Here is a 26835-nt window from a genome sequence, read left to right as displayed (position 1 = left end):
CACTGCATACATTGCTTCATACCATCAGTTTCAGGCCTAAAGAAAAATATCCATTTATGGAAGGCCCCCATTGATTGCTACATTCCCATTCCCTTTTCTACATTTATTTTGGCATTTTGTTCTCTGAATAAAAAAATATTAATTTGGTTTTATTAATTGTTATCGTTTATCTCACCCCTTTTGAAAGAATTTACTTTCAAAATATGTAATTTTCGTACTATCTTTCTAATGCTTTATAATCTTTAGAGGCTGCGGCTATTTGGGCGAAATGCCGAAAATAAAATACAAAAGTTCGGTTTTTTGCAATTAGAGGTGGTGAGATTGCGAATCTGACAAATCCGGTTCTTAGTGAGTACCTAAGAGGTTTATATATAGAGAGATTTAATTCTAACGATATTCTCGCCATTCGGAAGTATAAATGCCGTCTGTATTGTATAAGATAAGTTAAGATGGCTAACTTCTTTATTTAATATCTGAAATGTGATCAACTAGTATTGTCGTTGCAAATGAAGACTTTCCAAAAATAAAACACAGACTTTTTAATTATTTTTTTTTACAATTTCCGAGCTGCATTACTTTATTACCTAAATATTCCAAAAATGTTGAATATTGCTAATAAATTTGCATAGATTATAGGCTGAGCCCTGGCCCACCTTATATTCAAGTGATTTAAGACTTATTGATCCATAGGGCTAAGACATTTTTAAAAGAAGTTTCCAAAAATGTGATACAATTTCTAAAGTACAATTATCAAAGTGACTCTTGAAAAAAAATATTCGTTTTATAAAAAGGAACATTATAATTTTGGTTCTGCTATGCTCTAGAAAATTTAGATCAGTGATTCCCAAAGTGGTCTATATAAACTCCAAGGGGTCTACGAAGACTTCTAAGGGGTCTACGAAAGTGGGGGAACAAATTGGGGTCTATGAGATGTCTACGGGGGTCTTCGATAATGGATTTCATTTAAGCAGGTCGTGACTTTAATTTTCACATTCAATTAATGTAATTCTTTTATACACTAATAATGTTAGTTCAAGGTCACATCGGTGGTGAGAGTTATAAAAATTTATAACTTCTTATGTAATTCTTTGCAAACGGTCGTTTGGGATCTGACAGGGTGTAGCGCTGTGTGCTGTAAATTGCCTAAGTAGGCCTATCTCCGGTTCCTTATTTTTCTTAAGGTTGACCCACAAAACCTTTCCAATGTTTGGGTCTAGTTGCAAGGGAACAGAGGTTTAAATTATTATTATAGCTTTTATATAGCGCTACTTTCATGCCTATAGCATGCTCAGAGCGCTTTGGTCCAATCTCATTTGTGGACCAGTGTCGGGTGTCGGGTGTCGAACCTCGTGCCCCCTTCTAGGTAGAAGGGACAAGCCAAGTTCAAGCGCACTTAGCCTCTCGACCACGCTTCCCGTAAATTCAGAGTTTTCTTTTAGCCAGCCATGGCTAATGAGTCCCTCCTGCCCGAAGCTGGTTTAGGCGCCAGTTACTCGCCTTCACCCCTTCTGTTAATGAAAACAGTTCCGCGTACCAAATTGTTCTGTAAATTACCTTTTTCACTTTTCGTCTCACAACAGTTAGACTTACTTAGACTTAGACTTAGGTCCTCCCGCGCCGTTCGGCGCATTGGGCGGCAAGCTGTCTCCATAATGATCTGTCACTGGCAATGTCTGGAGCCTCCTCCCATCTGGTGTCCACTGTTCTGAGGTCCTCCATGAAGGTGTGTCGCCAGGTAATACGAGGACGTCCCTGTTTGCGCTTTCCTCGTTTTGGCTTCCAGGTTATCGCAACTCTTGGTGTGCGTAATTCATTTTGACGTAGAACATGTCCCGCAAACCTCATGCGACGCTCAGTCACAACCTCACTAAGTGTTCGACTCCCAGTTCGGCATAGGATTTCCTTGTTTGAGATCCGGTCTGTGTAACTGACTCCCAAAATCCGTCTCAGCCATCTCTGTTGAGCCACATTTAGTCTTTTCTCAATTTTGACAGATGACTTCCACGTCTCACATGCATATGTAGCAGTTGGAATGACGATTGTGTTGAGAAGGTGTATTTTTGTCTCGAGTCCAATGGCTTGGCTAGTCCAAATAGGCTGCAGCCTTTGGAAAATGCTCCCTGCCTTTCCTATTCGACATGCTACATCATGGTAAGCATCTCCATCATTTGTTATGATGCTGCCAAGGTACGTGAACTTGTCCAGCTCTTCAAGCTTTGACTCGCCAAGTCTGATGGGGACACCCTTTGCCTTATATCCCACTCGCATAATTTTAGTCTTATCCAAGTTTATGCGGAGGCCAATTTTGGGTGCCTCTCTGTCTAGGCTCTCCGTCATTTCTTGAATGCATTTATTTGTAGCCCCGAGTAGTGCAACATCATCAGCAAAGTCCAAGTCCATCAATCGGAGTTGTTAGAAACAGTTAGAAATTAGTTTTAAATTAATGTTCATAAATTTGCAAAAAAAATGCAATACAAGTGAAGCAGGGGTCTATGATACAAAAAAAATAAAAAGGTTTGGGAGCCACTGATTTAAATCTAGGACCGAAGAGATTCTTTGAAATAACAAAATCCGTATACGTTGAAAAAAAAAGTCAATCGTTCTTTTGTTCCGCAGTGGAGCAAAAAAGAGAGAGAGGGGGGAGGAAGAGAGAGAAAGAGAAAGAGAGAGAAGCAGCGTTAGTTTAACAAGCGTTTGAGAGGAGAAAAATGTTTAAATACTATATTATCTTTGATGTAAACCTTTTCCCGGAAATCTAGGGCGCTCCTTATATTGCAATATGCACCCTATATGGCTAGGTCTCAGGGCTTTTTCTAGTACCCTATAAACCTTCTATGACTAAAACAGTAGAGCGTTTTTTCATATGGCAATATTTAACCAATGTGACTAGAACTGAAGCTGTACTTTTCATAACCCTACTTGACTAGAAAAGAAGGACGCTCTTTATATAGATCGCTCCTTCTGTCTCGGAAGACAATGGGGATTAATCACTGGTTTTTCTTGAGTTCGTGCAGAATCTGTAGTGCCTAAACAAGAATTACCAGACTACATACCCAAAGCAAAGGAAGACAAAAAGGAGGACAAAGCCTTGTAAAGAAGGACAAAAAAGGACAACGACTTGTAAAAGAGGACAAAAAGTAAAACAAAGTCTTGCAAAGGAGGACAAAAAAGGAGGACAAAGTCTTGCAAAAGAGGACAAATAGGAAGACAAAGTTTTGCATAGGAAGACAAAAAAAAAAGACTTAGAAAAACTGGACTTATCTTTATTTGATTACAGTTACACATATAGTAAATCAAAGACTGTAATGGGACTTTATTACAAATTAGCCTACATATCTCAGGAGAAAGGACTTTTCGCAGTTGTTCGTTATTGGTACACCATGCAGAACATTCTCTTCAATGTATTTTATAAGAAGAATACCTCTCACTCTGTCAAACCATAGTCTATTTATGTCTTATCCAGGGTGCATTTCACAGAGAAAAAACTCTCTCAACGTTGGCCCCGGAGTGTGTGTCACGAATTCCTTACAACGATGAGATTGGTAGATGCTCTGCAGTAAAGGTCAATAATATGGCTTCCTACAGTCATTGAGCGACACTATTTCATCTCGTAGAACACCCTTTTATAGAGCCCTATTCTACAGAGGCATTCTCGACTGCATATAACGCAGGTAAAGGTGGCATTTAGTGGCCATTTGTTTGGGCTCGATTTTCTTTCAGAGCTAATGCCAATGCTTTTCACTTCTTTGTCACCATCTCTCCACGTAGTGCGACCTAGGGCTATGACTTCCCAATAATCACCATCTCTCCACGTAGTGCGTTCAAGTCTATGACTTCCCAATAGTCACCATCTTACCAGGTAGTGCGACCTAGGGCTATGACTTCCCAATAATCATCATCTCTCCACGTAGTGCGTTCAACTCTATGACTTCCCAATAGTCACCATCTCTCCATGTAGTGAGTTCAAGTCTATGACTTCCCAATAGTCACCATCTTACCAGGTAGTGCGTTCTAGGGCTATGACTTCCCAATAGTCACCATCTCTCCATGTAGTGCGACCTAGGGCTATGACTTCCCAATAGTCACCATCTCTCCACGTAGTGCGACCTAGTGCTATGACTTCCAATAGTCACCATCTCTCCACGTAGTGCGGTCAAGTATATGACTTCCCAATAATCACCATCTCTCCACGTAGTGCGATCTAGGGCTATGACTTCCCAATAGTCACCTTCTCTCCACGTAGTGCGACCTAGTGCTATGACTTCCAATAGTCACCATCTCTCCACGTAGTGCGATCTAGAGCTATGACTTCCCAATAGTCTCCATCTCTCCACGTAGTGCGTTTTAGGGCTATGACTTCCCAATAGTCACCATCTCTCCACGTAGTGCGTTCTAGGGCTATGACTTCCCAATAGCCACCACCTCTCAACGTAGTGCGACCTAGGGCTATGACTTCCCAATAGTCACTAACTCTCCACGTAGTGCGATCAAGGGCTATGAGTTATTTACATGATGTAACTTATCTAAATGATTTAAGCTATTTAGATGATGTAATTTATTTAGATGATGTAAAACAGCATCTGAATAGTTTTATTAAACTTACGTTTTAAAAATATTTATCATACAATTTGTATAAAGTAAGAAAATAAGTCGATGCCTATTTACAGTCACTTGCAGTCACTTCACTTCTACTTGTATTATCGTTCAGCAAAAAGAAAAAGAAACAACACGATATTTTACAGGGGGGGGGGGAGTTCAGAGGCGAGGTTGATGGTGACACCTTAGCCAACCGCACCGACAACACCAACTTCTATTTATAAGGCTAAGCCAGGCACGTCCTTTAATATACATAAACACGATTCCATCAATTTAAGCCAGCAGCGCGAAACGTCTGAAATCGCTTCAATTGTGTCGAGTACACTCAGACTGCTATGTGCAAGCAATGGTAAGGGCTGTGTATTTTAATCGTAAGGAAAATCTTTGATTTAGTTTAGATGCATATCTATCTATCTATCTATCTATCTATCTATCTATCTATCTATCTATCTATCTATCTATCTATCTATCTACCTACCTACTTACCTACCTACCTACCTACATACCTACCTACCTACCTACCTACCTACCAACCAACCTTTCTATCTATCTATCTATCTATCTATCTATCTATCTATCTATCTATCTATCTATCTACTTACCTACCTACCTACCTACCTACATACCTACCTACCTACCTACCTACCTACCTACCTACCAACCAACCTTTCTATCTATCTATCTATCTATCTATCTATCTATCTATCTATCTATCTATCTATCTATCTATCTATCTATCTATCTATCTACCTACTTTCCTACCAACCAACCTTTCTATCTATCTATCTATCTATCTATCTATCTATCTATCTATCTATCTATCTATCTATCTATCTATCTATCTACCTACCTACCTACTTACCTACCAACCAACCTTTCTATCTATCTATCTATCTATCTATCTATCTATCTATCTATCTATCTATCTATCTATCTATCTATCTATCTATCTATCTATCTATCTGGCATGTTGTCAAGGGGTACATTTAAAAAAAAAAGACAATTACTAGTATTAAAGGTTACGTTAATTGAGCTGAAGAGCAAATAAACATAAGCCACGAGGCCAAATTTGTATAATAATCATAGACAGTAGCGGCCCTATGGGGGTGGCAAGAGGAGCAACTACCCCAAGCCCCGCGCCTAAGGGGGCCCCGCGTTCATAGATTTCCTTGTCAGCTACAGCTTCGCAATCCAGATCAGTTCTCATTAACTAGGACTTGTTACTCAATATTTTGAAAGCCTTCCCTGGCATCTAGGGTACCAATTACAATGCGATTTCTTGACGTAACCTTTTTTGGTTTCAAATACAGTTCAGTTTCGGTAAAGACATCATCATTGTTTAACAGTTCACCTTGGCATCGATAAAAACAAGGAGCCAGAAGCTAAAAATTAACATCGTTTGTTTCGAAATTATCAAAATGATTGAGGACTCTTACTCGATTAATCGTTTTCACTCTAATTATGAGACGAGAGTGCTCTTTTTTTTTCGATGTTCAACTACTAGATCTAGATCATAGACATAAATAAATATAGACTGGCCGAAGGAAGTAACTTCATGTAACTTGAAAACATGTATATCTATTGTATTCGGATTTCCGAATTATGAAAAATTGCATGATCTTCATTCTTAGAGATTAAACAAAACACTAGTGAACATATTGTAATACTTATATAGGTTATGGCTGAAATAGATATGAATACTTAATTTTTTTACTGCTCATAAATGCTGTATAATAAAGTACACAAAATTGCAAGTCACAAATGTTCGTTTCATAAAACTCTTTAATCGGCCAGTCTTATTTATTTATGTCTAAGATCTATATAGATCTAAAAATTAAATTTATATGTTGCATAGGTTAGGGTTGAAAATAAAACTTTAACTTCTTATAACTACTTTACAAAACAACGCTTTGTTTCAGCTTTTTTGAAGTTTTTCGCGACACTTTTTTTGTAGTGTTAAAAGATCTGCATGTCCAGTCTAGGAAAATATAGTCATATATCTATACCATGGGCGTAGAAATTAAAACGGAAAAAGAAATTGAACAACATCTCAGATTAAAATTAAAAATCAGGGAACCCAATTCTATGATCTATCATCTCAGCACAACCAGTTTATTCTTTTCATGTAAGTACATCGGGGGTGGGGGTACTCTGCGTTACAAAAACTTATTAAAGGGGTTCACCTATGTCAAAAGTTTGGGATACGCTGCACTAAATAATCCAAAGCCTTGCTGTATAAAGCTTTAGAACTACGATATCATGTGACCTTCACGCTTACTTTAGCATTGTTTTCCTTTAGTAAAATCGGTTTTGTATATAATCCAGTATGACCTAGCGGGGGGCTAGCCTACTTGTTTTAATCTATACACCTGACGGAAGACGCCGTCGCATGGCGTGCACTAACTCTGCCAAAACCACCCTTTAAAAAATAGTGCTTGCATACAATATAGTGGAAAATTAGCATGATTAGCATGATGAAATATGCAATTATATAAATAAATAAATAAAATATGTTGTTGCAAGAGTCTAATTTTAAAGCTTTTTTTTATTTTAAATTAAAAAAATTATCATACTTAACGCTGATTGAGTGTTTAAATAAGACCCTTACTCTTAGAATTGGACATTAGTAAAATTAACTAAATCCATGGTTCTACTCCTGTGTGTAGAGACCATTATGGTTGTTGTGGTATACGTATATGATCTGTCATGTCAGCACAAATTCCAACGATTGCTATTCTCCCGCATGCGACAAACATGCTGGCATGGATGTTGTGTAAATGTTAAATGTTATCCATTCAATATTATCTGTTTATATTAGGGAAACAGTTTTTCAAACTCATTTGCAAACGTGTATATGAAACACTTTAAATTAGTTGAGATTGAGAAACACTGTCTTAAACCTTGGTTAGGCCTATAATAGAATATGCATCCTCTGTTTGGGACCCCTCAACTCAAGAAAAGATTAAGAAACTGGAACAGACACAAAATAGACCAGTGAGATTCATAACAAACGAATATTCACATTTGACTAGAGTAACACCTTAAGTAGAATCACTAAATTTAGAAAGCCTTCAGGATAGAAGACTTAAAAGTAAAGTAGCAATTATACATAAAACACTGAACCATAATCTTCATAAATACAAAAACAAAATTTCATAAAATACTCTGAAAGACACAAAGATAAAGGCACATGCCTCGTCAAATTTGTACAAATACTCCTTCTTCCCTAGTGCTATTAGAGCATGGAATGGGTTGTCTGAGCTAGCCAGGAAAACCAGTGACTTGGCAGAATTTAAGTCATTGGTTAATATACATGACTGAATGCACTACGAGTAGGACGTAATCATCTTCTTTTTTGAAGTAACGTCTGTATCATATAAGATAAGATAAATATTTTCTTTCATCAAATTTTGTGTTTTGCTTTCAATTATTAATTTTTATTCGTAAATAAAGAAAAGAAAATTATACCTCTATTATTTATAAGTTGTTAGCCCCCCCCCCCCCCGCGCTGTGTCTTGTGTAGATAACTTCACATAGAGGTAACACTCGACACAGCTGAAAGGTCAGCAATACAAAGGTACTGGACGCTGTTGAACGATGTCGATTGACAAGTTTAATACTAATGAACCGTTAAACGTCGTCAAGCTAAACCTGTATGTACATAAAACCTGTCCCTTTCTTATTTACTCTAAAGCCGTCAACAGTAGTCTGTTTAATTCTCTCTATTCTTCCTAAACTCCTAGTTTTTTTGTTTTTTTTAAATAGTCACTTCACAATCTCTAAGCAAAACTTTCCATTTCTATGAAACAAATAACTTTTTGCGCCAAATTTCTAATCGTGCCATAACAATGTTTATATATATATATATATATATATATATATATATATATATATATATATATATATATATATTTATTTATTTATTTATTTATTTATTTATTTATTTTTTCTTTCCAGATTCGAATATAATGGCCAGATTTCGCATGATACTTTCCCTTTTACTGACATGTATTAGATATGTCCAATCAACAGGTAATGCTAACTCAAAATTCATTACACACGCATAAAATAGTAACTTTATTTTAAAAGAAAAGATGAGCAAACTATTACTCGTCTACACCTCTGTGTCATATTAAATGATTTAATAAAATGCGAAATGCAGTCATTTTTGGCGAACTTACAAAATGACGGTGTAAAAGAGGAGCTCCATGTAAGCGCTATAAAGGTCATCTCAGGTGGCACTTTGTTCTCACTGGCATATAGAAAAGTAGCTATCATCACATGGCCTCTGAGAGTGACAGCTGGAGAACTCTTACGAAGGCCGCGGGAAATACATTTGAGACCCTAAGAAAGGCCATTTTAGAAGACTGATGCAGAAAACGTATAGAAAACTTAATTAGAACTCCAACGGACAAGAATTTTGTCCTCATTACGTGTTCTAACAAATGTTGATCGCAACTGGGTTTGCATCACCATGTGAAACACAGCAATCATCATTACTCTCTGGAATCGAAGCCATTGCCCTTTTTAGCGGCCCCCGAAAGGGGAAAAGACGCTATTAGTTTTGTGTGAAATGTCTGTCCGTCTGTCCGTCCGTCCCGTTTAGATCTCGTAAACTAGAAAAGATATTGAAAATCCGACATCACAATATTTTAGACCATTCAAAGTTCTGATGCAACGGCTACTTAGGCCAGGGGAGGCGCGGTGGCTGAGCGGTAAAGCGCTTGGCTTCCGAACCGGGGGTCCCGGGTTCGAATCCTGGTGAAGACTGGGATTTTGAACTTTGGAATCTTTGGGCGCCTCTGAAACCACTCAGCTCTAATGGGTACCTGACATTAGTTGGGGAAAAGTAAAGGCGGTTGGTCGTTGTGCTGGCTACATGACACCCTCGTTAACCGTAGGCCACAGAAACAGATGAACTTTACATCATCTGCCCTATAGACAAGGTCTGAAAGGGGAACTAGTTAGGCCAGGTTCACATCTAACTTTGCATTCACTTGCACCCATCCTTTGATCTGCTGGACCGTTCGGGCACTACACAAGATCTGTTAACCTTCTTTCTCCATTCTTATCTCTCATTTGTCTTTGATATAATTTCATTCGGATGTTCTTTCTGAAAATATTGAAGCCTGTCTGGGTGGCCCACTTCGGGGGCCGATTTTGAGTTTGTGTTTCCACACAAACTGTTTTTTGTAACCTTGTTATTATATAATATAATCTATTCGATTCCGAAGATTTTAGGATGCGTACAGTGTTTTACGTTTCGCAAATCTAAAAATTAAGAGACTGGCTATTATATGTGACTGGTGGTTAAATTAAGTGACAGGTGAATAGGTGTCTAGAATTACTAGAACTAGAGCACATTTCTTTTCTTACTCACATATAGCCAACTCGTGATGATTTTAATATACTCAAAGACTCAACAAACACTTTGAGTGATCAAGTAAAACGATGGGTGCTTTAATAGTTAACAATTTGCATTCCTGGCTGCCGCCATATTGCATGGAATCACAACAGAAGCTATAAAATACAAGGGAGACTGCCCCAATAAACATAATAGTTCTTGACCAATAGAGTTAATGTTCTAACATACTAACATATACGTTTCATATAGTTGTATTTAGAAAATAACACAGAAGTAAACACATGTTTTGATTCAGAGGTCTCCTACTCCTAAGTGGGTTATCAAGGCTAACAAGTACTTTCTACCTGAAGTTTACTGGTTTAGGAGCCAGTTATTCACCTTTGACTTTTATCTGTTAGTGATAAAAGTTCCGCCTCCTGAAGGCCAGGAGTTGGACTGTTTGTCATAGGCTATGACAGAAACTTGCTACTGGAAGCATTTTACAACCACTGCCACCTCCGGCAATGAAAAAACAAAACAACTTACGAAACCTTTACTAAAATTACTCAGCTAAAAACCAAGCTTTGACCTACACGTTTTGATCTTTACACTAAATTAAATGATTACAACTTTAAAATATATATTTCATTTACATATATTGATATTTATGGTATCTATTTTCCACACATATAAAAAACTTTTTTTTTAGACTGTGGAGGTGAACTGACAGAACAGGCTGGCACTATAACATCACCAAACTATCCATATTCTTACCCTGAAAATGTAGAGTGCTATTGGCTGATAACAGTTGCAGAGAATCAAGTCATAGATCTCACGTGAGTGTTCTTAGCCTCTTAAAGCACCTTACTATTAAGTCGTCTAGTTGTTTGAAGCTTAATGAAGAGATCAGAAGTCACGTGACTAAGCAGACCGACCTGCGACCTAAATAGATTGCCAAAAATATGCCGATGAAGCCTTTGTCGACTTTTAATTACCAATAGTTATTGAAATAATTGGTTAATTTTTTTTTATAGAGTTTTGTCTTGTCAGGTAAAAGATATAATAGTTCAATTTTTTTAGGTTGATACGAGATTGGTGTGGGAGAAATAACATGTACAAACGTTTTACTAGAAAGACAGAGACAGAGACAGACTATGGTGGAAATGGTCGTTTGATGAGACATGTAGGCCAATGGGGAATTATAACAGAACTTCCGTTTGTAAAGAAATATGTCCCCCTTGTCTTTCCTCTTACGTCACGCGGCGTACGGCACGAAACTAAAACATTTGTCTGTAAACATAAAGAGTGTTTTAATGAAACAATAGGCCTAACATTTGCACCTTAAAATAAGAACACCCATGTAGCTCTCCACAAATAATTGTATGTTTGATCAATTTATCAAACACCTATATCACAAATAAATTAGTAGTGTTTGAATTCAAACAGGACACTGCATATTTTTCAACATTTTTGCTTTTCAATAATTAATAAATGTAAATTGAATTGTATAATTAATAATACATCAGAGGAGCGATTGCTTATTTGAACCAAAAGTATATTGCCAAGCAGGGGCGAAGCTAGGGATTTGGGGGCTTGACCTCTTTGGGGCCCCTTGCATTTTGACATTCGACATCATGACATGAGATAATGTATTTAATAAATATATAAGCCTACATTCTAATTGGTACAGTATAGCAGTAACATTATCAAGAAATAGAAATAATCATTAAGAATCTTTTGTTGTTTATTGGCGAAATAATGTGCAAGTGACAAATCTTAATTCATATCGCTTCACGTCTTGCTTTCTGTGCAGCAAGGGCATCTATAACATCATCTACATCGATACTGTCTAGTATTTGTGACTGCACTGACATTAAAGCCATGCTAAGCCTTTTTTTTCGTCTTTTTGCTCCTGAGATAGTTTTTGATTAACTTGTGCTTTGAGAATGACACAATGGAAGTGGCCCGAGTTCGCAGTATTGCATGGTTTGAGAACACATCATTACCATATGAAGCCAGCTTCCTCAATATGTCGATTGGTGATTGTGGCACTGGTTTGTTATTGAAAAGTCCTCGTGCATCAACGGCTATGAACAAGCGATTTGCCTTTTATTTCATCAAACAGGAAAAAAAGTAACACAGTTTTTCACCAGCGTATCATTCTCCATAGACTCCAAGAGGTGTCTTGGTTCAAGAAGAGACCCAAAGGTGTCCACATGGTTTTCCAGCCTTTGGAATATGTCCTTCATCTCCATATGAAGTCTGTCCGGCACTTCTGTCACAACACGTTTGAATTGCAGTTCTATTGACAGTCCTACATTCATGTGAAGTATGTCCAGCACGTCTGTCGCAACACGTTTGAATTGCAGTTCTATTGACAGTCCTACATCAGAACTCGGCTCCCCATCAAGTCTTTTCTTTCTTCTGGTTATTATGATTACAGGAAATCCATATCATTCACTACCTTCTTTTGCTCTTTCGATGGATTGGCTGATCAGTTTCGTCCGTTTCTCATCATTTTGCAGAAAGCATGAACGGGTTTTAATTTCTTTACCATCTTCCGGTATGTGCAGTCACAAGTTTGTAGTTTCTTCAGAACTACATTGATTGGGCGAAGGAGATTTGACCAGAATTCCAGATAAGCAAAACATTCATAATTTTCCACTGTATAAAGAGGATTCTGTGCATTTCTTCTAGTGTTCATTCTTTCAGTTGTTGATTCAGAAAGTTTCTCCAACAGCTTGATGATTTTGTCGAGATGCAACGAAACTGCCGATGTAGCTTTTTCTCTTGCGGACCATCTTGTATTGCTCTCCATTTTTAATCTCCCGACTCCAGCTTCTTTCAGTTTGGCCCATCTCTGGGGTGAATTGGAAAACAAAAGGTTGAACAATTCATGTACAGTTTCAAAAAAAAGTTGACAATCGCTGGATCTATCTCAACAGAATGAAGATCACGGTGTGATTATCACAGTTTAGAAATGTTGCCTTTGGATTTATGTCTAAGAGACGTTTCTGCATGCCAGACAGAAGGCCATTCTTTGTGGCTATGTACAGATAAAAGTCCAGTCCAATGTCTTTAAGAGTTTTCAGAACAAGTTCTTCATCATGTCATCCATCAAGTCTCAAATGAATGACTCTTTTATTTCAAAATCCAAGTAACGAATTATTAGGGATACCTGTTCCTGATGAGAAACATCTGGGATCAAGCATCAGAGAAAAGTAACAAGAAATTTCAAAGATGCTAAGAAGTTCCCAGGATTAGTTGAATTCAGTTTTTCGTTGTGACCACGTAAGCTTGAGTTTGTTTTTGCTAAGTACTTAATAGCTGCTGCTACACGCTTCAGAATATCTCTTCAATACCGCTGATGTTTCAAAATTTACGCATAATACATATGTGACAAGTCATCTAGTTCTGCTTTAATCTTTTCTTCTTCTAACTTCATCTTCAAAAGAGATTGTCTGTGGTGGACTCCTTCTTCATGTTCTTTTAGTCTCTCAGGTTTCTTCCATTTGGTGAAACCAACTCCAGGTTTGTTCAATGCACTAGATGTCTGATGCCTCAGTACGCTTGCAAAAACAAAATAGACATCCCAAGTTTGGAGAGAAGAGGAGAAAAGATTGGTTGCAAATTTCTAGTGAACCATGATGATGTCAAACTTTGTGATTTATTCTGGGTAAACCTTACTGGAAACAAATACCTTTCATCTTTGTTTTAGAAAAATAAGCTACCCTTTAACACAATCATAGCTCGCAGTTCCTCAGATATAATTCCAAGCTGGATATACAGCTTCTTCCACTTCTGGAGAAAGTGGTTTTGGAAGACCATGACTTGACTCATCTGTACCACTTACTTCAGATGTTTTCTCTGACTGTGGTAAAAAGTATTCCCATGTAGTCTCTTCAGTACTACTGCCTTCATCAAGAGACATTTTCACTTCTTCGACTACTGTATCTTTGATGAATCATCATCGACATGTTCATGGTCTCCTTTGTTTTCAGTGCTCTTATCAAGTTTCTTCTTAAATGATAAGGATGATGAAATAAACTACTCTATATACCAAGTTACTTCATGAGAGTAACATGGCACTAGTCAGCGCTATGGAAGTTACTCCTTAAAATTTAGAGTAACCCAAACGGAAGGAGTTACTACTCTGTGTGGAATACATGCAACAGGATCACTGACTTATATAACAAAGTGAAACGTAAGATTACATGACAGTGACGTATTATTTAATTTATTAAAAAAATTTTCGGACTCTCATTAGGGGAAAGGATCTTCAAATTCTCCCACTTCCTTCCCCCACCCTAGCTACGCCACTGTAATGCCAAGCAGGGTCAGACTGGGTGTTAAAATCGGCCCAGGCATTTCTATACAATCCAGCCCACAAATTGTATGCCACATGGTGGGCGCCAAATATACCGTCCTCAAGAGCATTGTGTCAAGTTTAATAATGTATCGAAAGTAACTGTATTAATAATTCATTAGATGATTTTGAAACTATCTGATAAACTCTAGTACTAAATGAATAAAGGAAAACACTTGGAATGGGGAATCTTTTAAATGTGAACGAATTCCTGCTTTCATGTACAACAACAAATACATGTACATGAAGATCCTCCATCAACGAACATATTGTTTATGATTGACTTTCACTCCTCGACATTTTCTCATGCATTTGAACTTCAATTACATATACAACTTTTCATCCTCCATTATTGAACTGCCCGTCTCACAAGGTCATGGGGCCTAACGCACTAGTCCATTGTACTGTCAGGGATGAAAGAAAGCCCCAACAAACATATCACTACCAACACATCGTTCCTCGAAGGGATCTTTTAGGTGATCAACCGCACAGCTGATATGGTAGAGGGATAGTCTGTGAATGCTTATATATATATATATATATATATATATATATATATATATATATATATATATATATATATATATATATATTATAAAGAGAGAAAGAGAGAATTGACAGAATACTTGAGGTGCCCAAACAGCCAATAGAACACTTGAAGTTAAAAGGACAAGCAGTTGTTAGGACACTTGTGGTACCCGTCTCTAGCACGAGATATGAGCCATAGGTAAATTGGATTTTAAAAAAATACATTTACCTGAATCTCTTCCAAAATAAAAAGTTTTTTTTTTCGATAGGCAGATAGAAGCAAGCTTCCAAACGCCAAGAGCCTTCCAATGTACTCTTAGAATAATTTCAAAGAACTGCAATGTAAATAATAATAATAATAGTAGTAATAGTATAGCCGTTTGAGAAGTTGCAAATACTTTCTTTCAAATCTTTGATGGACCAATCGTTTCGAGCAAACGCTGCAACGTAAAACGACTCAATCTTAGCAACAGTTTTTTTTCTAGACTGGATACTCGTTTAACAGCCAGATACGTTTAGAAGAAATAGAAGATAAAAGCAACTCTTTTAATTAGTAGACGTTTCAAATTTGCTCATTATTGCTAACTACGAAAATGTTTCTAAATCGAGCTCGGGAAAATATCCTCTCTAATGCTACCCTAACAGACCATTCAACTTACCTAAGCTCAGTCCTCTGTTGTTGTTTTGTTTTGGTTTTTGGTGTAAACAAAATCTTGCTCATATATAGAGAGATGTTGACAGGATTTCTAACACTCTTTTATGAACAGATCATGGAAGTTTTACTCTCAATGAAGGTCAATCCAAGTGGCTCTCGGAGTAAATTTCTTCTTTGGCATCCTCATCGATTTTTCAAAATGGTATATGCGCGAAAAAAGATGCGCGACGGTACTCTGATCATAAAATCTCGAAGCTGGTGTTCCATTAGAATAGTTCCATGAACAGATGTTTGAAAAAAAAATTACTCAGAGCTCCTAATGTTCTGTACAATTTCTTTTGCATTCTCTGGCATTAAGGACTGAAATAGCATTACTACAAGATAAACGCACAGGGGACATAAGAAAAAAATACTCAGTGAGAGGTTCTTCTTAAAAAAAACAAAATGTGAAGAAATTGGCCATGGAATTTCACGCCTTCTGCGAAAAGTCTCTTTGTCGAAAAGTATGATACGTACTATAGCCAATAGTCCTCACTCGTGCTATCATCTTGGTGAGTTACTCCTGACAGAAACTTCTTGAGATTTAGTCCTCGCCTGCAGTCAGAATTAACTATACCGCCGGGACTTGTACCTTAGCCCCGTGAAAACAAGATCAGGATTGACCATTACAGACTGTATGTGTCACGTGTCATTGGAGACATTTTATAGAAAGTGGAGTATTTATAGGCCTAACCACAATTAATTCCGGTAATAATTTCAAGACTGTTGAACATATGATTTTAAGAAGAAACCTTGCAGGCAAAAAAAAAAAAAGACAGTCCAATGACATATCTGGAATTCAAGTTAAAAATAATTCATATTCGTACGTTTAGCTATATGACTCAAAGATATACTGCTGCAGGGGTCAACGACTGTATAGAAAATACAATAAACATGCATATATGTGACCCTACCGGTCCAAGTAACTAAAAAAAGGACGGTTGGGCGACGAGGCGTTCATCAGCTTGTTGTACCTGGTCCCGCAGGGTTATATGCATGTTTATTGTTTAGCCATATAGTTTAGCTTAGTCGTAATCTGCTTTTATATTGGTTGCTTCTTGTCTTCTTTGTCATTAGAAAGAGTATAATTTTAAGGTAGATTATATTCTGCAAGTCCTTATCACTTTTGGGTAAGTATTGCTGTAACTGAACTGTGATGCTGATCAGTGTAACATGGGCGCCCGCAGGTAAATGCAAGGTGGTGCACTTGCACTCCCCCCCCCCCCCCCCGGATTCTGTTCAGCCAAGTTCGAGCAATTTTTTTTGGACCATCAGATCGATTAAAATCGAAGTAGCAACTGAACAAGCAGTGCTTCCACTGGTGACTGAAGTAAATTTATAGTTGACTAGCCTAGGCTTATCAGGAATTGACAGCTGACCATGTACGTGCACCCCTCTGAATTCTGAGTAGTCAAATTTTAGCCAGTTAATTTACACCTTCAAATCAATTAACTTCTGCTAGGAAGCAACTTAACATGTAGTGCTTCCACTGGAATAAAGTAAATAAGGATAAGCTATTATTGTAATACATTTTTTTTTTGTTTTTTGTTTGTTTTTTGTCCTAGGGGAATTATTTTAACCAGCTGCCTTTCGATTTGATATATGTGAAAGTTTCTTTGAACAAGATCGAAGAGTGTAGTCATCTTGATAAATGTATTTACATCTCGTGGTCATTGTTAGCACTCGATAAAATAGCAGGAGGAACACGTCCACCAGTTTATGGTAGAAAGATATCAGAAAGTTCTTTCCATGCCATCTCAGTCAAAACGTTTATTTCTATCGACGGAGCACTGGCAGGAGCGAGAAACCAAAATATACGAGCAGCAGCAGCATGAATTAACTGCGTTTTCTTGGTATTTCGGTAATGAAACTGCAGATATCTCAGGTACTGAACAAATTTGTTTGAGCGTCGGATTCGTTGATGCCATTCTTTGTTAAGATAGACGCACTGCTTGTGTCTAACGTCATTGTCAGCGTATACATTATCTGCATTTACACAAGGACAGACTACTCGGCTTAGGCTACGATGGCTGCCCGTGATGGATAGCATTCAGAACTGTGTTCAGGCAAGCATTCGTGAAAAATATCTAAAAGCAGCCTTAGTCCATTGTAAAATGTTTGTTAGTAAAATGTTATATATGTTTCGGATGTTCCTTCAGAGTTGAAGATAATTACTTCCTAGTCCAAACCTCCCGCAGGACGACGGGGGATGGGAGCGGGCAGGGTTTGAACCCGGGACTATCGATAAATCTGAACGACAGTCCAGCGTGCAAACCGCACGACCAGGCAGCCATCCATTGCGCGTCTCACAGACTTAGCCTTGTTATCAATGACCCGAATGACGTTTCAGATCTCCGTAATGCTGTTGGTGTCAAGCGAGAGCGTTGATGCTGACTTTACCTCGTTGGTGTGAGACACGATTGACTTGAGAAATACAAATTCATTCCCGCATTAAGTCACAACTTTAAGAAGATCTTTGCCTGTTTGGTGTTTGGTGCTATTTTAAAATAGCGGCTGTTAGTGAAACAAGACAAACTACTGATGAGTAATCAGTACCTGCTTCTCGTGTACTGCTGATTTGTCTTTTTAAATGTACTCAATATTTCATCTCTTCTGGAACGAGTTTCCGAGATGCTGCACTCTTAGCATAAGTGGCGCTCAACAGCACATCAGCAGTCACATTTTTGACATAATCAAAAACCAACTCGACCATGCTGAGGAACACTTTAGGGATGGCATCTAGAGGAAGGCGACAATGCTGGCACATTAACACTCGCTTGTTTGACAAGGAAGTAATGAAGTTCAATTTCAAATACTTAAAGCTGTACAGTCTACATTTCTTTTTGTTAAAGTTATAACTAGACAAAACTACATTATTTAAATATAGTTATTAAATTTAATAAAACAATTTTTCATTCAATCAGTAGGATAAACATTTTAAGGATTTCCTAAGGTACAAATAATAAATGTGTATGAAAAAATTCCAATTGTCAAAATTAAAGTCTCGACATGCTGAATTGAGATTCTTTATCGTAGACCCCCTTGCACATCTCATAGACCCCCAATTCTCATTTTAACTTTCGTAGACCCTTTGGAAGTCTTTGTAGACCCCTGGGGTTCTATATAGACCACTTTGGGAATCACTGTCGTAAAGGAATGAAAGGGGGGGGGGAGCACCAGTTCTTTTCTTTAATATTCTCTGTGATAAAAAAAAGTTGAAGCTACGACTTTGAGCCATATGTTGCAACTTGCACCCCCCTGCAAAATATTCTGCAGACGCCCATGGCCCTATGTGTAATCAACCGACACATGTGACACAAGCAAGCATATGTACTTTAAAAGGACTGATGTAAACATTCTCCGTGTTGGTCAAATATTTTATGGTTAACTGGCTATGGACTGTGTGTGGTTACGAAAAGGTTGGGTCAAGTCAATCCATTTCAGAGAGGACCAGGAGAGTGTAAGGCGAGAACGAGATTCAAGTACAATATGTGTATAGCTGTAAATTCAGCCGCTGAGTTCTGCCCATTTGTAAAATATTTGATTGTTTTCTCTTCAGTGCTTATAACATTCATTAAAGTGTCTCGTTATATTAGAGCCCAAGTTATCTCGTTCTTAACTTAATTTAGTCACATTGTTTTGTCAATTATTTATAGAGAATTGTAATAATATTATTGCTTTTTTATATTTAACTTTATTAGCCAAAATGCTTTTTTTTCTATTAAATTATCAATAACAGATCAAGCCAATATTTAAATTTTGAATATAAGACATATTGCGTAAGCTGTAGATTGTAATTTTTTTCACAAAAATAGGATAAAAACACACATGCACACATATATTTATCTTCTATATAAACGACGTGTAAATAATCAAAACATTTATTTTATCTATACAGATTCAATGTCATAGACCTGAGCTATTATAGGAATTACGGTTGCAACGATTTTCTTGTGACTTATGATGGTCCTAGTATTCAGTATCTCTCTACCTGGGTTCCGTGTACGGGAAATAATTTTAAAGTTCGATCCACCAGAAATGAAATGTTAGTAATGTTTAGATCTGGATCCCAAGGCTCTAGTTCTGGCTTTTTAGCAACTTACAAGGCACTGGGTAAGTATTAGGCCTACTGTGTTTTTTTAAATCTTTATCTTATTTCATCATTTTTTTGAGGCGCGGCGGCTGAGCGGTAAAGCGCTTGGCTTCCGAACCGGGGTCCGGGGTTCGAATCCTGGTTAAGTTTGCTTTCGGGTTTCTCGGGCCAATAATAGAATATGCATCCTCTGTTTGGGTCCCCTCAACTCAAGAAAACATTAAGAAACTGGAACAGACACAAAATAGAGCAGTGAGATTCATAACAAACGAATATTCACATTTGACTAGAGTAACACCTTTAGTAAAATCACTAAATTTAGAAATCCTTCAAGATAGAAGACTCAAAAGTAAAGTAGCAATTATACATAAAATACTGAACCATAATCTTCAAAAACAAAATTTAATAAAATAATCAGAAAGACACAAAGATAAAGGGACATTCCTTGTTCCATATGCTAGGACAAATTTGTACAAATGCTCCTTCTTCCCTAGCGCTATTAGAGCATATAATGGGTTGCCTGAGCTAGCCAGGAAAACCAATTGACTTGGCAGAATTTAAGTCATTGGTTAATATGCATGACTGAATGCATGACGCGTAGGACGTAATAATCTTTTTTTTTAAGTAACGTCTGTATTATATAAGATAAGAAGACTATAATGTGCTTCTCCTGGATGGACCATTTCTCCATCCAGGACGTTTTGAAACTGTCCAATATGCGCAGCATCTCCTGAAACTGATATGACTACGCTGGCTCGGACATGTCACCCGCATGCCAGGTGGTAGAATCCCTAAAGATATCTTATATGCTGACCGAAGGGCCGCCCAATACTAACCTATAGAGATGTCTGCAAGTAAGACAAGAGAACCACAAATATCAATGAAAGGATGTCGGAGGAAATAGCCCAAGATCGGACAGCATGGAGACTGCGTGCTGGTACGATCCTCGCCGAGAGCAAAAGAAAAGAAGCGGCCTTAGACAAGAGAGAAAAAAGGTACCCTTAACAGCTAGCCCTAAAACAGTTGCATACACATGCACGAACTGTGGAAAAGTATGCGCTCCAGAATTGGCTTGATTGGCCACACCAGATTCAGCCCAGTCTCAAGACGAAAGCAAAACAAGTGATTCCTTAGTCTTTCGAGACGGAAAGAGCCATATATATATATTTATATATTTATATATACATTTAATTAATTTAATTTCATTAATTTGTTTGTCCAACAGAGTGCCCACCGTTTACCTACGGTCGTGATGCCTGCAATCTAACTTGTAACTGTAATCAGACAAACACCGAATATTGTGTAAGTCTTACTGGAGAGTGTAAGTGTAATCCAAACTGGACATCTTCAGACTGTAACAAGATTTCAGACCGATGTAACTACTGGTCATGCATGAGCAATGAAGTCTGTGAGAACTACCTAGGAGGTTACAGATGTGATTGCCAACAAGGCTATGTTCGGACCGAGAATGGAATGTGCGAAAGTAAATGATAACTTTATTTATCATAAATCAAAGCATTAGCGATAAGGTGAAATTAAAACAATATCATTGCTGTTTTCATACAATAATGGTACATACCAACTAGCAAAACAACATTATAATACAGTATATACATTTTTGAGATATAGACCTTTAGTTCTAAATCTTTAAATTATATATATATATATATATATATATATAAATATCTTCATTCATTCTTCTTCAAAATTTCTTCATTTGATCTGACATTGGGTTTGGAAGATAAACGTGTACAAACATTTTACCAGACAGACAAAGTGAGTTAATAGAAACTTTGTAAAAAGATGTTGATGTTTTCATCAGATCACTGCCAAAATCCCAACATTTGCCCAGATCCTTATGGTGTCTGCGTAAGTGAGTATGTAGGTCAGCGTTGTGAATGTAAAGATGGACTGGTGAAAAGCAGTAACAGTCAATGCCAAGGTGAGTTTACATTTCAGCTTATCTCCTTATACGTATCTACTCATACATATTAATTACCTCTCTGGGCGTCCCTAGAGCTTTCTATTACACAAGAATTAATGTTATTTCAAAGCAGAGTAACTTACAAATGGTGTATAGGTCTAGGCATAATATTAGCGCATTTCAGATTTAACATAGAAAAATAAAAATAATTCCTAAGCTCAGCCTCGTGGACACACCTTGCACACATGGATGCAAATTAAGCAACTAACTAAGACGTTACTAGAGATTATTGATTTAAAACAAATAATGAATCTAAAACCATTCAGCTATAATCACAATCCTAATGAATTACATACTAAAATACATTTCGTAATGTGTACAGTATATCTCAAACTAATAAACATCCATATCAGTCTAGTCTCTATATTTTCATGTCTGTAATTATTATTTTCAAGTTTCTCGTCTTGAAAATTACACTCGCAAGACTTGCCCACAACAGACACAGACGGCGTTACAATCCCCAGCGCCTCCGTAACCACTGTTTGCTCAGACACCGTCGTGACTAGGCAACTGCTCCTTCACTAACGAGTCATTTTGGCTTGCTACACTCTCGCTTGGGGGGCAACCAAAAGCTATTCTGGTACTCAGTACGTGACGTTTTGGCGCTGCCATTTTGGCGACGCCGTTTTGGCGCGAGACGTTTTGGCGATGGGGACGTTTTGGCGCGAGATATAATTTGATGATAATTTAATAAGCACGTAGCTTTTATAACAATGTTTATTTCACTCTACCATAATATTGTAATATAGTATGAATATAGTATGAATTCTAACACCGTTCAGCAAATTTTTTTTTTAATTATAAAGGTTTGCTTATTTCATGAATATAGGCCTATAATAAGATTCCTGAATGGTGGTAATGTTGTGAGTGTAATTTTTGATGCTTTTTTAATGATGTTTTCTAGACGTCGCAACAGTTTAGATGAGGCGTTGCCTTGCCAACAAGTTATTCCGTATGTTAGCAGATTTTGTATAGTCGCGCCGTAAAAAGTCTCAAGGATCCTACTCTAAACAAATGAATCTAAATTAAATCTAGGTCTAGAGTTATTTTTATTTCATTGCTAAAGCAACAAGAAAAAAACTTTACGTTAATGATCTAAGAATCAATGTGGGCTTCGAAAATGGTGCCCACTAAGGTATATTTAAACAAGAAAAACAAAAACAGAAATTCTTTAAAAAATTAATAACAAGAAATTTAAGCTTTTATTAAGCTTTGTTGTATTAATTAATTTGGAGCAGTAAAGCATTAAAATTTGTTATAGATCTAGACTAAAAATAATAAATCTGTGCGATTACAAATATTTTTACCAATTGTTTTTGTTAGCGCTATTTCATGCTTTTAGCTTTCTAATACGATTTGATTCTATTACTTGTCTGGACCAGTTGGATAGGGGTGGTAATTGGTACAAAAGAATGGGGTATCTGGGTGATCGCTTTTATATGCATTTATATAGAGAAAAAAAAGGTGAACGATCTGATTTTTAAATCGAGGGCTAAAGCCTCCTCAAGGCAATACGCTTACCACTTGCCAGGGAAATGCTTATGAAAATAGAAGGTTTTGTAGTTATACATTGTTAGCTTCACACTTTTCTCTCTACAAAGTATAAATGGGGACTAATTCAACTTATACCACTTTATCAGACAAGTACACTTTCTTTCCCTTGTTTGAGACACCATACAAAATAATTAATTACCATTAGTAACTAATTCTTTAATTTTTAAATTAATTCTTGTTTTGTCAGGTAAAAACCTTACATTTTATTGGCCTATACATCTATAATCTATGTTAATCTCAAAATTTATATTTGTAAAATTCCACTGAGTGATTTACTAACTGACTTGCTAAAGGATTCACATGAAATTTCTTCGTCCCATTTTTTTCCCCTCACTTTGTCACATCTTTATTTTTCTTCACTTTTAGTTTCACAAAAGCTTTGCATTTACTAAGAGTTACAGGACGAATTGTCAATAGTAATATTAGACTAAATAATTTTAATTTATATATCATAGATCCAGAACTTTGCACTGAAAAGCGATGCTCTCATGCTTGTGGTGTGACATCAAAAGACCCTCTGAAAGAAATGTGTTATTGTCCCAAGGGCATGCAGTTAGATCCTTACAATGAAACTAACTGCATAGGTAAATACTTGAACAGATCAATTTCTCTATGTAATATTAACCCGTTTATGTATTTTTTAATTTTATCGTCTCAAAGACCTTTTACATCATTGCAATATCATTATCATTATCCCCCAACTTCATTAATAGACTGAGAAATACTTAAAACCTCACTTTTTAAAAATCATTGATAGTAACCATGCAGTCGTGCACCATGTATAAATGTTTATATAGTAAAGTGGCTACTCCGAGATGACCAATCATTATTTGCAGATTTGAGATAGGGGAAGTACATAAGGCAGTTTGGCCTACTTCTCCTCCCTCCAACTGTAAGTCAAAATCTTGTTCTATCCAGTATTGATTAGCTTTACCAAGGGGAGGCCAGGTCAGGTCATTTCGTGTGTTCGTTTTTCCCAGAAGTAAGAACCTATATATATATATTGGCCACCCTTCAGTCGTAGAACGACTATGGTTCATCTCGAACACGTTTTCATATGGCTGTGGAGCCCTATTTTGGAGAAAGACACTCCCGTCCACATATATTGCAGGTCAAGGTGGCTTTCACATTGGCGGTAGGGAAGCTGGCCATTTTTCGTATGGCACGCTTTCGTTCAAGAGCTGAGGCCAATGTTTTTTCGCTGTCCATATTTTTTTTTGGTCACCGTCTCTCTGCGACTATGTGCGGTCTAGGGTTATGGCTTCCTAGTGGTCAGTATCTATGTTATAAATGGCTCTAAATCAACACCGATAACAGTAAACTCAGGTGTACCTCAAGGAACAGTCTTGGGTCCACTACTATTTTTAATTTACATAAATGATTTACCAAATTGCATTACTTCAGGAACAAAAGTCAGATTATTTGCAGACGATTGCATAATATATAGAACAATAAAAACAACACAAGACACAGATATTTTACAAAGAGAATTAGATGAATTACAGAAATGGGAATCAAATTGGAGCATGTCTTTCCACCCAGAAAAATGTCAGTTGTTAAGAGTAACAAAAAAACTAAAACAAATTAATTCCACTTATCTTATTCATGGCAAACCAGTAACACAGACTAAAAACGCAAAATACCTAGGTGTTATAATAAATGAAAAACTGTCATGGAATCCACATATTGATGAAACTACAAAAAAATCAAACAAAGCATTAGGATTTATTAAAAGAAATTTCTATAAATCAAATAAGAACATAAAACTAAAATGTTATTTAACCTTGGTTAGGCCAATAATAGAATATGCATCCTCTGTTTGGGACCCCTCAACTCAAGAAAACATTAAGAAACTAGAACAGACCCAAAATAGAGCAGTGCGATTCATAACAAACGAATATTCACATTTGACTAGAGTAACACCTTTAGTAAAATCACTAAATTTAGAAAGCCTTCAGGACAGAAGGCTCAAAAGTAAAGTAGCAATCATACATAAAACACTGAACCATAATCTTCAAATACAAAAACAAAATTTAATAAAATACTCTGAAAGACACAAAGATAAAGGCACATTCCTCGTCCCATATGCTAGGACAAATTTGTACAAATACTCCTTCTTCCCTAGTGCTATTAGAGCATGGAATGGGTTGCCTGAGCTAGCCAGGAAAACCAGTGACTTGGCAGAATTTAAGTCATTGGTTAATATGCATGACTAAATGCATGTCGCGTAGGACGTAATCATCTTCTTTTTTGAAGTAACGTTTGTTTTATATAAGATAAGATCTAGATCTAATCCTCTATTGAAATTAAAAAGCTGCTTCCCCTATAGTACAATGTAGTTGAATTTACATTAGATGTTTTAAAATACTGTTGACCACAGAGGCGCCAAAGATACCGAAATTAAAAATCCATGTCTTCACCCGGATTCGAACCCGGAAGCCAGATGTCTAACTGCTCAACCACTCAGCCTCCTCCTAATTTATAAGAAGAAGAAACTTGTTTAAACTACATACATTTAATTAAGTCATAATAATTACGTTTTACGCGTGTTCTTGTGTCAATCTAGCTGTGCATTTGTCGTTGAGACATGTACGTTGATTGCTTTAAAGGCGTTAGAGAAGGCGCACTTGTATACATTTTTCCTAGCATATAATCTGAATATATATAGTATCAGTATGATCTCTTACGCACACTTATATACACACAACATCATCATCATCATCAAACTCCGTTTGAGTGAGGACTTGAGAGGCTAAATCCTCTCTTGCAAAAGCCCTGGACGGAAACCCTGCTGTCTTGCGTAGTGCGTACACGTCACCATACAGGTCGAGAATTTTTGGTTTCCCAGACCTGTCGATGCGGAGATCAGCAAGTCTAGGGCAGTCAAACAGAATATGAGGCACGGTTTCCTCTTCTTCCCCGTAGCGGGTGCACCGTGAATCGAAATTTGGCCATAGCCGCGAGAAATATGAGCCAACAGGACAGTGGCCTGTCCTGCACTGTGCTATAATAGCCTGCTCAGACCTGGACAGCCTCCACCTCGGGGAAGTGTGGTCAGGGCGCCTCATGCACTCCCAGACTCCACGGGCTTTTTGGGACTTGTCCCAGCACTCAAACCACTTTTCCATTTCTGTTTTTTGAATTATAGCCAGGACAGGGTGAAAACTTACAGCCTGTTCAGTTGGTGGAATTTGCCCTCCCTGGTGGGCCAAGGAGTCTGCAATAGTGTTGCCAGTCACATCTATGTGACTCGGTGCCCACTGCATTATTACAGGGGTGCCATAGCGCTGCTTTATGTTGTGTGAGGCCATGATGACAGTGTCGATATTGGGTGGCCATGGTCCAGGGCTTTGCAAAGCCTGTAGTACAGATTTTAAGTCAGTGACTACAACAATCTGTGTTGCCCTCAAATGTCCCTCGCCGTGTTGAGAGTCAATGGCCTTTAAGGCTTCACAGACTGACATGGTCTCCGCATCAAAACTGCAAACACTACCACATGGACCAAGGATTTCTACTGAGTAAGAGCCAGGAAAGTCGATGTAGTCTCCATAGCCTGCTTTTCCAGAATCCATCAATGCCGACCCATCAATATATGCAAAAATAGCACTGGGCTTGAAGGCATTAATGGTCTCCAGTGCTAGAGTTTGAGGGTCTTAGCTTAGTGGCATTAGGGTCT

The 26835-nt window shown here is 37.4% G+C and overlaps 1 protein-coding gene across 1 annotated transcript in view; it reads left to right on the top strand.

Annotated features, from left to right (window-relative positions):
- The first annotated feature begins 4918 nt into the window (after window positions 1-4918).
- Window positions 4919-26835, top strand: part of LOC106063491 (uncharacterized) — a 98090-nt gene continuing 76173 nt past the window's right edge. Inside the window, exons 1-7 of the mRNA XM_056045465.1 lie at window positions 4919-4967; window positions 8554-8628; window positions 10650-10776; window positions 19427-19641; window positions 20847-21104; window positions 21444-21563; window positions 23615-23743. Coding sequence (XP_055901440.1) covers window positions 4943-4967; window positions 8554-8628; window positions 10650-10776; window positions 19427-19641; window positions 20847-21104; window positions 21444-21563; window positions 23615-23743 — 949 coding nt within the window. The 5' untranslated portion in view covers window positions 4919-4942. The remainder of the gene's footprint in view (window positions 4968-8553; window positions 8629-10649; window positions 10777-19426; window positions 19642-20846; window positions 21105-21443; window positions 21564-23614; window positions 23744-26835) is intronic.

Source organism: Biomphalaria glabrata, chromosome 11, assembly GCF_947242115.1.
Source record: "Biomphalaria glabrata chromosome 11, xgBioGlab47.1, whole genome shotgun sequence".
NCBI classification, from domain to species: domain Eukaryota; kingdom Metazoa; phylum Mollusca; class Gastropoda; family Planorbidae; genus Biomphalaria; species Biomphalaria glabrata.
The sequence above is the reverse complement of the archived record's forward strand: the minus strand, read 5'-3'. Positions and strand labels throughout refer to the sequence as shown.